The sequence below is a fragment of the Hipposideros armiger genome, unplaced genomic scaffold, assembly GCF_001890085.2.
Source record: "Hipposideros armiger isolate ML-2016 unplaced genomic scaffold, ASM189008v1 scaffold_226, whole genome shotgun sequence".
Classification (NCBI taxonomy): domain Eukaryota; kingdom Metazoa; phylum Chordata; class Mammalia; order Chiroptera; family Hipposideridae; genus Hipposideros; species Hipposideros armiger.
Window position 1 is genome coordinate 571,306 of NW_017731576.1, and position 14,790 is coordinate 586,095.

Genomic DNA, 14,790 nt, shown 5'->3' on the forward strand with positions numbered 1-14,790 from the left:
CAAATCTTTGCTCAAATGTCACCTTCTCAGGCACAATCTTTTCAAAATTGCAATGCTTTTCCCAGCCCCACCATCTTGCTTTAAACTCATCTCTTCTGCTCTCCGTTTCCTCCCAAAGATTATTACCTTCTCACACAGTATGGACCAGCACCATGACAGGACATGAGTGCAGGAATTGAGAGCAAGCATTTAAAAACTATAGATACAAATAATAATAATAATAAAAATAATAAAAACTACAGATACTATAGAATCTATAGCAATTTAACATTGCCGACAAATCCAAACGCAGATAAGGAAAAAAATGAACTAGCTTTTCACCAAACAGGGTTCAAGAATCATTGTTCTAACGCACTATAAAATGTATTCAGTTTCCTGTTGGTCTTCCCCCGCCCCCACTTCCCTACTGCTTGAATGCAACCTCCACAGGGCAGGATTTTTGTCTGCCCTGTTCCTCGCAATCTCCCCAGCACCTAGAATAGTAACTGGCACACAGTGGGTGCTCAGTGGGTAGTTGTTGAATGGCAGAGTGGAAGAGGTGGCCTGAGAGGGTGAAGCATCCCCAGCGGGACATGGGATGGTAGGGCAGCGAATGTTCCCTGTCCCCATCCCTGTCAAGAGCACAGTGCTCTTGGTCTGAACCTCTGTGAGTTTTCTTGGGACTCAAGTGCTATGAAGCATGCCTGAGAATTGCTGCCCTGATAAAAAGTGTTCCACCCTGCCTCTACCCCTGGTCTGTGCCCAGAGGGAGCCCAGGGCTGCCAAGGCCACGCAGGAGCGGCTCTCTTGGGGGTAGAGGGAGTTTGGCTCCACCATCTGTTCCCACGGTTAGGGCTGGCCAGGGCCCACGTGGCAGGCAGCGCCTGGGCCTGCCTCATGGGCCAGCCATCCGGCAGGGCTGGTTCTGGGTTCACACGCCCACAGCTGCGTGCTAAGCCACTCCTCTCCACCTTGGCCCAAGCCCTCAGGCTCAGCTTCTCCTTCTCTAACCTCAAGACCCCACCCACAGAATCTCTTTTGTTCTCCACCACCAGTGACCTGTGGGGGTCTAACCAAAGAGGAGGGGCAGACTATCCTAAGGAGCTACTGTCCTGGCAGTGTTCAGGGCCACTTGTGACCCTAGCACAGGGACAAGGAGTCACCTTTGTATAATTGAAAAGGTCAGTTGTATCTTCTTACCTGCTCCCTCTCAACCAAGCAGAGCCACAGACTAATGTCTGCTAACGAGGGTTCCCTCTGCTTCTGAACCCTGCCTCTCCTCCCTCTCACAGTCTAGGGGAACAGAAAGGAAGTTGGAGAAAGCAGGCTGCAAGGAGGAAGTGACGTTCATGATGGATTTTGATGGATGAGTTTTGAATTAAATAGGCCAAGAGAGAAGAAAAGAGATGAGAAAGGCTTTCCAGAGAAAAGAAATGGCATGTGCAAAGGCCAGGGGGTAGGAGAGACCACAGTCCTCTCAGAATCATCCATCCGTCATTTGTATGGCTGTATGAGAAGATGATGTGTATGAGAAGATGATGGAAACCAGAGCCAGGAAAGGGGACAGGTAAATGAATACTCATTTAGCCAACACTTATGAGCACCCCTATGCTTGGCTCATTGTGGGATATGCAATAACCAGATGATAGGAACCTGAAGCTGTTTGGACAGATAATTTGCCTTCTTCATCATTGTACCCTCAATGCCTGCCATGTATGGCAGGCACTCACTAAACATCTGTAACACAAATGAATGAATGAATGAAGGTGACAAGGCCACTTAAAGAAGAGTGGGCTAGAGTAAAGAGAAGCCAGTCTTGCAGAGGACCCAAACCTTAGAGAAAAGCTTCTGGGATGGAGAACTATTTTTTTTAATTTTTAAATTAAAGAAGGTTACTGTCGTCTTCAGGGCAAACCTTAGCTGTGACTTGAACAGTCAGTCACTCTATGGCTGAGAGTTTGGTATTTTTGCTGCCGATGCAACATGCTATGAGGATTTCCACAGCGCATTGTGTTGAGCAAGCAAAGGCTGCAGAGGAGAGACTGGGCAGGGCCTCCCGGAGCTAGAAAAAGAAGGCCAAATTGATGCAAGAAGAGGCAAACTTGTGCAGGGAAATGTCCACATTGTTTCCCAACCACACCTGGAATGCGCCCCAGGTACGAGCCTTTGGACTCACAAGAGGTATTTATCTGAGGACAGTTGGTGACATTTGGCCCGCCCACAATCGAAAGCTGACAAGTCCGCAAAGAGGAGAATGTGTCGCTGCCACAATCGAGTGGCGTGGCTCTCCAGGGCACCCAGAGACTGTAAGATGTCCCCCACCCCAGCCCCCCAAACTCTGGCTGGGGCTGGAGATTTGCTTGGTGGATGAGGGCAAGGTGTAGACATGGGCCTGCCTCAGGTCTGGTCCTTGGCAAGCTGGTCAGTCCTATTATCCAGGCTCTCTAGTGTTATCTCCCCACTGAACCCCAAGCCCCTTAGGTGTGAGTATCTCTGTCCCAGGGGAGAGGGTTAGAGTAGATATCCCGAGGCAGCCATTCCATCCACCCCAGGCGGACAAAAACTCCATCTCCAAGCACCACCTGGGAGAAACCAGGATGAGTCCAAGTCATGGGTGCCTCCCAGAGCCTCCTTCTTTTGGGGAGACACCATGCTGCCCAATGCCCAGATGCAGATCTACCGTGAATTTAATGAAGCTTGTGCCTCCACGCGCTTGCTGTAACAAGCCCCTTCCAAGGCTCTACACCTCATTTTGTATTTGCGATTTTGCAATCTTTTTCTTAAAGGGAATCCCCCAGATCATATAAGCTTCAGGCCCCACAAAACTGGGGAAGCCATCCCCGCCAATGCTCCTTGACTTTGGAAAACCTTGAGCAGACAGTGGGTGCTGGGGGGGGGGCGGGGAGTCAGGGCTTCCGGGCCTCTTTCCTGAACCTCAGGCCAGGACCTCTGTCCTGGCAGCCCTGGGGTAAGATGGTGGAGGACTCCAGCCCAGAGCAGAGAGTGCTCCCTTTGCGGCCCAGAGGAAGTGTGGTGGAAGGAGACTATCCGCTATAGAAAGTCAGTGTCCTCCTGAGAAATAGGAGCTGGTAGCGTGAATGCACCAGATCAAATACCACTTTTGACTGCGTTCATACTCCTCACTGGTGGGGCATTTGTTGATGACCCATGGTTGACCACTGACTAAATATAAATGTTGTGACATAAAGTACCACTGAATTATACACTTTAAAAGGGTAGATTTAATGGCATGAGAATTCTATGTCAATGAAAAGAAGGATGCTGGGAGCTTGGTTGCAGGGGTGCTTTCCTGGTGTGTTTGATCTAGATGTGGCAGGTTCATAAAGACACTGGTGCTGGGGTTTCTGGGTATCAGTCATACACAGCAAGGGCTGTTCAGGGACCACTGCATCCTGGCCAGGTCCTCATTGAGCTAGGAGACAAGATAGTGGCACTGCAAGCAAACTTCCTGTCTAGCTGGGGTCCCTGGAGGCAGTGGAGTGGTCTCAGCCATTTCCCGGAGACTAGGCCTCAACATGCTGCTTCTATCACGGCACTTTTCTCCAAGCCCTCTGAGCCTAACACATGTTACAGCCAGGGAAAGCGTTAATGATTAATCAGGAGGAGAGAAAGAGAGGAGAGGGTTTGGAGACTTACAGGGAGCCTTCTGGCCCTCTGGGGCAGTGGCAGTGTGGGGCTTCTCCTGGGCCATACTCCCAACCCTGTTAGTGGAAGCACTGAGCAGGTAGAGCAGGGCTGTCCCTGGCAGAGAAACTTGGCCTCCCAAGGGCCCAGTAGAGCCACCTGTGAGACCCAGGGAGCGGCCCCCTCATGGTCCAGGCCCCATCATCACAGGTGCCTGGGCACATGGGCAAACACTTTCCTCCCCAAGGCCTGCCCACCCCCCTGGCCCCCANCCCACCCCCCACCTCCCCAACCAGTCTGCAGCTCCACCAGTTGCTCCACCAGTTCCGGAGCTTTGTTAGGCTGAATTACAAAGTGTACTGGGAAGAAATGGCTCCTCAGACTCACTGGTGACCATGTGGCCAGAGAGCCCCAGTGCCCTGCAAGGGCATCAGCCGGAAGATACTGGCACCCCTCACATCTTTCTCTCTGACACATGCTCAGGCACACGTGTGCACAGACACATATACATGCACGCACATGGGCTGGGCATGCTGGGGGTGGCTTCTTTATTCCCCCCATCTAATAGTCACAAATAGTAAAGTGACTCTTGACAGACTAGCTCCTGAAAGAGGCACAGACGCTTTGACAGCCCCTGCTCAAAGCTGTTGGGGATGGGAAGGCACTCTTCTCAGGGCTTATTGTACCTGGGTCTGAGCTGCCTTCCCAGGGCTCTATTGGGGCGGGGGGGGGGGGGGGGCGGGGGGGGGGGGGGGAACACAGGTGGAGGTGAATTAGAACCTCTTTGCTAAGCCAGTTTTTAAAACGCCCTGCCACAGGCATTGCCATTTTGTCTGGACACCACATCTTAGCAAACATAGCTGTGGGCTGGTGTGTCCAAGGGAAGAGCTGTGGGAGCAGAGTTCCACTATTCAGGCCACCTCCGAGGACCAGGCTTGCATCTTAGAGCATCAGTCATACACAGCAAAAGCTGTTCAGGGACCACTGCATCTTGGCCAGGTTATCCACAGAGCAAACACCAATCCAGGACCTGCTAGGAGTAAGATGGGCATGGATGCTGTCCAGGCAGCAGAGGCAGGCTGGAGAGGGCTGGGGTGGAGGTGTGGCCACAAGGTAGTGTTTGTGGCTTCTGCATTGTGCTGGGTGAGGAATCCTGCATGGAGAGCTCCCCACCTGCTGGGGCCCACTGCCATCTGCAAAGTTGCAAAAAAAAAAAAAAAAAGGTCCTTAAATGTCCCCCGTTCTTCTGTTTGACTCCATTTTCTTGTGGGCAGGTAGTCTGGTTCAGGAAGACGTTTTCTCTAAGATGCTATTGGTTACTCATCAACATGGTTGCTGAGTCCCCACCCCTGCCCTGAAAATGCTTCACCCACAGCTGCAGGGGGTGATTATTTCCATCAGATGCCCACAGCCTGTCTGGCTGCCTGCTGCCTGGTGGTCAGCCTGCAGATCCTGATTGGGAACCTCAGTGTGCTGACTGGCCTGTGGAGGCAGGCACTGTTTCTGGTATGAGAACACCTGAGATTGAGAATGGTTTTCTCTTTCATGGATTAGAGTGACATACTCTCCTGGGCATGGAGCAAGAGTGGTGATGCCACAGCAAGGGAGAGAGGCAGTGCCCAAGAATATGCCATACATGTGCCCAGGTAGAGGGCAAACATGGCACCATCTCTTGGAGGGTCCCAGACAAGGACTCCCTGTGCTAGGTGGGGGTGGAGGAAAGATAGGAGTGGGGGAAGGATAAAGCCACCTTTGGACACCCACTCCTGTGGAGTAACCAGTGTGTGGCCAAAACTAGTTAGGACAAAGCTACCTGGGGAGGCTGCCCATCTGCCAGAGCCTCTCAGCCTGAAGAGACTGTTCTCTGTAAAAGTGGAAAGAAAGTCAAGTTATCTTTCCAACTCTCCTTAATGCAGCCTCACCAAATTCCCACCAGTTGTTGGTGATCCTTGAAGAGATCATACTGTGTGTCATCCTAGCCTTGCAAATATGGATGGATCTACGTTGCCTGCTGGTATCCCAGTAGGAATATTGACACTGGCACCCTTCACTACTCAGTATGAGAAATGGTGGTGACCCTGAACTGGCTGTTTATGGATATGCTTTGGCCAACATGTAAGAGCCAAGGCACAAAGGAGCATGGGGCAAGGGAGTGTGGGTAGTTCAGGGACTATGACACGGGTGGATCCCCAAATCCTTACCCCCTCTGCTTTCCCTCTTAGTACAGTCTCTCTCACCTGTGTAAAGACACCACTTTTAATTATTTCTTTTTTATTAAAATACTGTTATACCCAGTGGAATGCAGCAGCAATCCTGGTACAGGGTGGCATAACAAAACAGCCATGTTTACATTTTAAATATTTACGATAACTTAAACATACAGACACACATCATGGTCTTTGGCAGAAAACGTTCACAGCACAAAAATACTTTAAAAGAAACACCAAATATTAATCCAAAATATATTAAGTTGTGTTTTTTTTCCTTTCACAATATTTTTTTGCCTTTTTTTCCTCTCTTTTTTTTTTTTGCTTTGTAAACAATGCACATGAACCAAATGTATTTTTCAGCTTTAAGAGGGGTAGGAGGATTAAAAAAAAATATGCAATTGTCCAGCAAATGCAAATGTTCAAAAAGGAACCATGGGAATAAAATAACACACACAGAACTTAAAAACAGGAAAGGAAAAAACACAAATATTCAAGGAGAACTAAAAACAGTCAAGACAAACTGCTCCTGGGGCTGAGTTGGGGGGCTCTTTAAGACCAGAAGTCAACGTCACTGCTGCTGGCAGGCTACCATGTGGACACTCCACTGATTCCAAGCACTGGTCCTGCTTCAGGGCGCTGGGTACGGGTAGCTTGAGGAGCCAGCCTCATGGGTGCCGTTTTGTGACGGAGGGCTCCCTCCAAAGAACAACTGGAGTCACATCTTGTAGCTCATTGACTAGTTTTCACCAGCATAGCTTCCTCTCTCAATTCCTCCAGGTGAGAACAAAGACTCTGATAAGAACAAGGCAACTTCTCCAGTTTTGTTCAACTGGTGCTGGGAAGCCCACCATGGCAGATGTCTGTGTGTGGTGGCTCATTTCATCTGGCTCAGGGTTTGTAACCAAACTGACAGGATGTCCCAGGGACAGGAGCTGTTGAGCCACTTCAAGAGGCTGGGAATGGAGGGGGAGGTCCCATGGGCATTTAAAGCAGGGCTCAACATGGGAGGAAAAGACAGCCACTGTCCTGTGGATCAATCAGTATCAAAATCCACGGGCCAAGAACTTGAGAAGAGAGATAACTAGGAGGCTGGTCAGGACTTACAGGACTCATGGCAGCAGGGATGAGTGCACAGAATGGGGGGACAAGTCGGAAGCAGCATGCTTCAATCTTCTGTTCCACAAGAAAGGGAATTATATACAAACTGCCCAGCAGATCCCAGTCCACTTAAATAGCCCTCACCCACTCCAAGTGAGGGGGTGAGGCTGTGGCTTCTGCAGGACTAACACCTTCAACAGCCCCCAAAACATGCAAGCCTTAGTGATTCCAAGGAGGCAGTGAGTAGCTGAGGAGCAGATGAGGTTGGCTAGGACTACACTTAACCAGAGAACACCATGACCAACTTGATTACTGGATCAGCCTACCTGGTGTCCACAGGCAGCTCTCCTTGGAAATCAGCCTTCTAAACCAACATATCCCCTCCCTCCCTGCCTGAGTGCCAACTGGGGGTGCAGAGAGGGCTCAGTTCTCTTCTGAGCCTTCAGTTGTTACCCCAGCAGCAAGCCTTGGGCAGCAGGTAAAGGCTGAGTCTTCATCCTGCATGGGTCCAGGAAGAATGTGGGGCTAAGAAGCAGGGTCTTCTGGGGTGCAGGTGCTCTCACAGCATCTATCTCTCGCCCCTGCAGCATCCTTCCAATGCTCCTGGGGCCAGACAGTCAGTGGGAATGAGTGCCCGGTGGGGGAAGTGGGTAAGCAGCAGTTGGAGGGGGCTGCTGGAATGGCCGAGAGTGGCAGAGGAGTGCAGGGAATGCTTCTAAGTCCCCATGGCATCACCTCCTTCAGATCAGTATCTCCACCATGTCCGACAAGTCCTGGACTCTGGATGTAGCAACAGAGTCTGGAGAGAGACAAAGAGCACAGGCACAGGCCAGTGAGTACTTCCAGATTGCTTTCTTAAATCCTGGTACATTTTGAAGATAGGACATTTCTTTCTTCACCTACTTTTCCCACCTCAGCTGCCCAGGTACCCAGGTTCCCATGTCTTGGCCAACCAAGCACAGTTCTGCTCCCTCTCAGCTGTCCACCCAGACCACCAACTTCAAGTAGGGAAGATGCATTTGTTCATGACTTTGAACTCCTCAGAGGGCTTGGAGGGAGGGTGGGGAGCCCCGAGGGAGGGAGGCTGCAGCATTCTTTTCATGCCTGTGGTTTTCTGAGATGTGAGGCACAAGCAAATATGCAAAGGCTAATGTGAAAAGGGAGCAAAAAATTTAAATGGCATCTTCTCAAATGTCTCCTTTCCGGACTCTGACTCTTTTTAAACAAAGTCTTCTAACTTGAGCGTGCCATCAGGATAACATGCCAAGCTCCATTATCTTAGATATTTAGATTGGCAATTAAATATGTTAGGAAGACTAGGAAAGAGGACATAAAGTACCTCCCACGCAGTCGCTTTCTTTCTGAACTTGATCTGTCTGTAATCAGGGTTTTCCATTCCTCTTTTCCTGCATCCAACCAGCCCTCCTGTTCCTATTGAGGTGGGCCACACACCCTGCTGGCCTGTCATTGAGCAGGGCTCCCCGTGGAGTGGGGGCAATGAATTGGAGGGGTCTGGGAAGGGCCTGGTGCTCCAGCTCACACCCCAGGGCACCCTCAGCCTTGCCTGGCACAGCAGCCCGGGGAAGAGTGGACTTACCCAGTGAGGCTGTCCGCTGGCCACTGCTGCACCCCAGGAGGCTGTCAGGCTCCTGTCCAAGGCAGGCAGTAGCACTCTCCGGGGGGCCATCAGTCTGGGTGCTCCCGTCTCTGCTCCCGTGTTTGGCATGGGCAGGGAGGGCAGTGGTGGCCATGGGCTCCTCCGCAGGGGCCCTGTCTGCTGGAAAGGCAGGAGGTTGATCGTTATTTGTGGGCCTCATGAAGAACACCCCAAGTTAACTGTACCTATTGGGGACACAAGGTGGTGTGGGTCGCTCTTGATTTGCAAGAACTTTGACTCAGATTAAATGCTCCTGTTTCCAAATGGGAACAACGATCAGGTTGGATTGGTTTCCAAACGTTTCGAGTGGGAGAACCTTTCTTTGTAGATTAAATCTTAAAATTAGCAGGGACTCTCAAATTTGTATGGCATCGGCTTAGGAAGAGGAGTGGAGAGGGCTTGCCTAGAAGATGCATCTGCACAGGAAGCTTTCTTTTTATTTAGATGGTACGTGTCTGGGGCTGAGGGTGGTGGAATTTATGGAGATGGGGGACTACAGCACCCCTCTTTTCACTGGTGAGACAGCTGTGGGCTGTAGGCTCACTGAAGCCAGATTATAAGCTGGCTCCCGGGGCAAGAGGTGAGGAAGCCCTTGCTCCCCTGAGCCTCAGTTCTGGGAGGAAAGGCCTGAGAGCAATTCTACCTATGCCACCCACCAGCCCCCGCTCACCTGTAGCCAGCCAGGCAGGGGCATCCACTTGCCGCTCACTGGAGGAGAGCCCCTGCCAGCCCTGGGTCCCTGCTGCTGCAGCTGCAAAGATAGATGGCACGGATTTGGCGGGTCGCAGGGAGCCCTGGGTGGCCTTGCCAGGGTCTTTCCTGGAGCGTTGCTGGAGGACCTTGATCACTGCATCCTTCTCCAGGATCTGGGCATGGAGCACCTTTAACCTGAGGGGAAAGGCCACACCGTTAGACTCACAGATCCAGTGGCCTCCACACTTCCCACGTAGTAAAAGTTAGGGAAAGACCTCCCTACAGACAGGCTGGTTCCTCTTTGCAGCAGGGCTCTGAGGAGGCCTTCAAAAACGTCATCACAGCTCTGGATTTGGATGCTCTGAAAACCACCCCTCATACCAGCAAAGGCAGGTCATCAAGGGGTGGGTTCTGGACTCATCTGATGATAGCATGACACAACCCCCGTCCTGGGGGGAAATACCCCCGAGTTGTTGACAATCAAATGAGTTCAGTTGATGTGCTTGTTTTTGAGTCAGACACTGGTCAAATGAAATCTCAAGGGGCCTCTAGGATTATTTTTGGAGAGAAAATACTGGCTACCCCAAAGCCAGGGACCTAGTCTACATTCCTTCTGGGTGGTACATGGTATAGACTCAGTGGGAAAGTCTTATCTCTGATTTACACAGGGGAAGGGGAGCCGATAGAGGCCCTGAGCCTTGGATGGCATCCAGCACCTCCACAGCCAGGGTCTCCTGGGTAAATCAAGGACTCAGTTGGTATCTCTGGGAAAGAACATGTGTACAATGCCTGGTTGCCAAACACACGGGGTCAGCTCAGAAATTAAAGGGAGTGCTGAGACATGTGGGGAAAGGAGCCTGTTTGTCAGAGATGAAGGACATGGCAGAGACTGGACATGGTTACCCCCCCACCCCCACCTCAGGTGCCTTGGCGTGGCCTGCAGTGCCGAACCTGCTTTCCATCTCCTGATGCCTGTGGCCTCCGGCGAGCAGGCCCTCGTTGAAGCTGCTGCTGGGCGAAGGCTGGGGGGAGTGTCGGATGAGAGTGGTATCCCGCTGGGCAGCGGCTGTGGCGGCCGCATCCATGGCAAACTGCCTCATGGCACGTTCCTCCAAATACTTCTGCTCCCACTTGGTCATGTCGGCCTCCAGTGCCAGGATCTGTTCCTCCTTCTCCCGCAGTTGCTCTGATAGCCGCAGGGCACTGAGCTCCGGGGACCCACCACTGCCACTGCTACCACTGGGGGTGCCAGCCTGTCTCTGCAAAGCAAGGAGCACTGTGGTCAAGGATGGAGGTTGGAGTGAGGCGGCCACGGGTCGTTGGCCCCACACTAGGACTCTCTTATGCCTGTGCTTGTTCAGCCATTCGCAGCCCACTCTCCCCACACCCTGCTTCCACCCAGAGACAAAGGAGGTGGCAGGAGTCCTCACATCCATGCTCAGAATCCTATGGCCCAGGGCATAAGAAAGATTAGGTCGCCCTCTGCACAGGTGACCATACATATTATGCTCCAAATTGGGAAGGGGTGCTCTTAATAATGACACTGAGATCATGGGTGTAAAGTAGGACAGAACTAGGCACATCAGGAGGTCTGGTCACCCTACCTCTGTGGTCACCTTACTCCATCTGGTTCGTAAACACCAGAGTTATTTACACAGCCCAAAATAAGGATAAAGATTTAGGATCTGGGTGATTCTCTTCCCTCTTGATCTTGGGGAAACATTTAAAGAGCTGGCTAGTCTTTTACATCAAGGCTCCTGAGCTGCTTTCTCTAGAGACCACGGACGCCAACCCCTGCTGCTGCTGAGGACAGAAGCCCAAGTCTTGAGTCCCTGAGATCGGCATATGGCCAAGTGGTAGAGCCTCTGCTGAGACTGATGGCTGGGCGGGGCCTTGCCTCAAGGGTGGAACAGAGATCACCCTTGCTTTCCAAGGGGGTCCCTCAGCCTGGGTTGTGCAGGAGCCCCCAGAGGCTTCGCAACTGCCCTCAGGTGCTGCCCAACCTCCACAGGGCTTCCCAGCTCACCTGCTGTGCACGCAGGGCCTTGAGTTCCTGCTCTAGGCGCGTGCGCAGACGTAGCTCCAGCTGCTCACGCTTCTCACATGCAGCCTGCAGCTGCCCGAGTGCCTGCTGCAGCCGCTCCACTTTCTCCACATACGCCTGCTTCTTGCGCAGCTCGTCCTCAGCTCGCGCAGCTCGGCCCTGTGCGTTGCTCAGAGCCTGCTCCAGCAGCTCCGCACGCCGACGCTGGTCCTCAATGGCACCGCGCAGCAGTGCTATCTCCCGTTCCAGCTTCTCCTGCTCCTGCTGCTGCTCATAGCCTGCAGGGAGAGAGAGAGGCTTGGTCGGTGACAGCGATCACCCTAGCTGGCTCCACTGAGTACCCTCTGCGTGCCGGGCTCCGTGCTAACCATTGGATGAACATGATTGAGTCATGTCCTTTCAGCAACCCTAGGAGTTACTAGTATTACCATTATTAACCTCATTTATGGGCGAGGAAACTGATGCTCAGGTTTAGTTACGAGTAAATGGCAGCGCCAGACCAGGGCCCTTGCAGTGATGACTGGGCTATACTGCCTCTCGGCTAGGACATGGACTTGCCATAGCACAAACACTGTCCACCTGTGCCAGGTGTCACCATTTCTAAAATACCTTCACAATTTCCCTTAAGTCTCATGATGACACTATAGACTGTAACGGTGATGCCCATTTACAGATGAGAAAATGGAGGCTCAGGTGGACTGTGACATGGTCATTGCTCAAATGAGAGAGTGAAGGAACCGGGACAAGAACCACCATTTGTTACGCCACAAGCTAGGCATCTACACTTCCTATTCCACCCCTCAAGACAGGATTTGTCACACCTCCCAACCGATAGCGAGGAAACAGAGGAACTGAACAGTGCTGCTGGGATGGGAACCCAGCTCTGCCTGGCTCTAAAGCAGCAAGCTGCTTCAGGCTATGGTTTAAGGCCCTATACCTAGAGGCCTCCCAAAATAGGCTCCAGGGCTCATTCTATGAACCTCCCTGCCCCCACCCCGCTTTAGTGCTAAATTACCTTCCATGGTCCGGGGAGACCACTGAAATGTGGGCAACCAGGCTCATAAAGAAATGCAAATTGTGGAGCACAATGAAAATGACTATTATCCGAAGATTTGTGTCTGAGGTTCCAGCTATCCTGACTTTTAAATTATCTTGTTAACTGCCCAGGGGAACTCTGCTCAGAGCTCAGAGACCCTCTGCCTATAGTTGGGCCAGCACAGCCTGAGGCAGACCACCAAGCCCTTCAGCTGATGTTCTAGGTTTAAATCCACTTCCCACACACAAATCCCCTTGGGAATCCCAGGTTCGTCCCCTAGGAGTGTGTGGGCTGCCTGCCTTGCTGGAAGGCAGAAGGGGGTTGGGCTCTGGGACTTGCCTGATGAACTCAGAGGCTCGCGCTCTCGCGCGCGCGCGCTCTCTCTCTCTCTCTCTCTCTCTCTCTCTCTCTCTCTCTCTCTCTCTCTCTCTCTCTCTCTCGTAGGACGACCAGCACAGTGGAATTTTCTGCTGTAACGGAACTGTTCTATACTGTGCCAGCCACTTAGCATGTGTGGCTATTCTTGAACACTTGAAATGTAGCTATGTGAGGGAGAAGCTAATTTTTCATTTTATTTAATTTTAATTCCTTTTGATCTTTGGGTCACATGTGGCTAAGTACCTATTGTATTGGACAGTACAGGTTCTGGAAGGCTTGGGAGCTGGGCAGGAAGAAAGGAGGATTCATTTATTCAGGGCACTGAGGCAGAAGAGGGCAGACACAGGTGACCCAGGTCAGCTCTGGCTCTCTCTGGATTTTTGAAGGCCGGGCACAAGCTGGCCTCATTCCTTGGTGTGGAGGGAAAAGATGGGGAAGCTCAGTATTGAAATTGAGCAGTTCATGCTGGGCTGGCTTAACATTCGTGAGTGGGGTGGAGGAGGGAAGCAAGAACAGTCGGCTGAGAGTTTGGACCTAGAGAACATGACCTCTCCCTGTGGGGGTTCACAGCTTACAAAACTTGCAGGAGGCCTGCATCTCATCCCAGTCTTATATCGTAACTGTCTTATAGCCCAGGTGAGAGGAAACTGCCCATGGGGGACGGGCTAGGAGAACCAGGCCTCAGGACGCAAGGCCAGACCCCCAGGGAAGGCAGGGCCTGGTCAGAGCAACCAGAGCTGGGGGTCTGTATGGCCTGCCTAGTCGAAAAAGCAGATGGCATTGGCGATAAGGATCATGCTTTTCTACTAGCATTGACTGACCCAAGGTGGGGAAAAAGCGATGTCAACCAGAGACATTTTCCCTGAGAATTCTATGTTTTCCTCATGGCTATTATGGAGCAAGGAAGAGCCGCTTGGCTTTCTTTCCAGAGCTTTTGCGAGGAGAGGGGAAGGACCTTGCCTTCTGCTTCTAGTAGCTTCCTGCCACCTCGCACAACCTGGAAGGCCCTGGCAGGGGCTGGGAGTCCTCAGGCTTTGTCTATCACTAGCCACCAGGATAAAACCATGGACCTGTCTGTCTGGGAGGGAAGCTTCTGGGCACAGGGAGAGAAGAGCCTGGAGACAGGGGAGCCGGGAGGGGGCAGGAAGGCAGGGTGAGCAGTAGGAGCAGGGGGATGTGCCTTTCCCCTAGAGAAACTGGGGCCCCCTACCCACACGTCCCAGTCTCCCTTTGTGTTCACTCTCTCCTCCCAAAGCAGCAGCAGGCCAAGGGCGCGGGGCCAAGCTGGGAGGGAGCGGCGGGGGGCAGGCTGGAGCTGAACAGCCCAGCGGCTCTGGAATGCCAGGCATCCAGGTCACCCGCGGCTGCAAGATTACTGGCTCCAGTGAGGAGCCAAGAACAGCCTGGCGCTCGCTCCTCAGGGAGCGGAAACGCCTCCAGGCCAGCCCCCCCACCCCCACCCCCAGCCCCTCCTCTGCTGGCTCCCAGAAACTCGCGACTTCCTTTCTTCGGTAGATCCAGGCCCCAAAAGTCGGGCCTTTCCTACAGAACAGAAACCCCATTCTGCCTCGCAGCAACCGGTCCTCTCCAGACTCCCAAGAGCTGCCCCCCGCCTTTTCTTCCTCCCTACCATCACCTCCCTCCCAGAGACCTTAAGTCATGGTCACCTTGCCCTACCCACCTCACCGTCAACCCCTTCAGTGTTCCCCCTTCTTGCCCTGGGCGGCGTGGTCCAGGTCCAGGGCTCTGGGCCCTCTTTGAGGAAGAAGGTTCTGCTGCCAACCAGAGCTCAGTCCTGAAGCTGCCCCCCCATTTCTGGACACACCCTGCTAGCTGTGCCACCTACAGATTTCCTTATGGGTTCTTTGACTCCTTCTTCAAGGCTACCCTTGCCCAGACACCAGACACCCCCATTCCACTTCTCTGCACAGACCCCGAATATCACTATAGCACGTAGCAAGAGCATACAGTAGGAGCTCAATAAATAACAGCCTCTCTTTATCTCTTCTGATTGTTAATTTCCTGCTGCTGAGCTCAGGGCTTCCTTTGT

General features: G+C 52.4%; 1 protein-coding gene across 2 annotated transcripts in view; it reads right to left on the minus strand.

The window, feature by feature from the left end:
- Nucleotides 1–5,878: 5,878 nt before the first annotated feature.
- AMOTL2 (angiomotin like 2) overlaps nt 5,879–14,790 on the minus strand; it is an 18,429-nt gene continuing 9,517 nt past the window's right edge. The window contains exons 6-10 of one of the 2 annotated variants that reach the window (XM_019654614.1): nt 11,309–11,604; nt 10,234–10,541; nt 9,260–9,477; nt 8,530–8,706; nt 5,879–7,731 (exon numbers count right to left, since the gene is read on the minus strand). In XM_019654614.1, the coding sequence (XP_019510159.1) occupies nt 7,673–7,731; nt 8,530–8,706; nt 9,260–9,477; nt 10,234–10,541; nt 11,309–11,604 (1,058 nt within the window). In that variant the 3' untranslated portion in view covers nt 5,879–7,672. Of the gene's footprint in view, nt 7,732–8,529; nt 8,710–9,259; nt 9,478–10,233; nt 10,542–11,308; nt 11,605–14,790 lie in introns of both variants that reach the window. The other variant, XM_019654613.1, reaches the window with a different exon arrangement.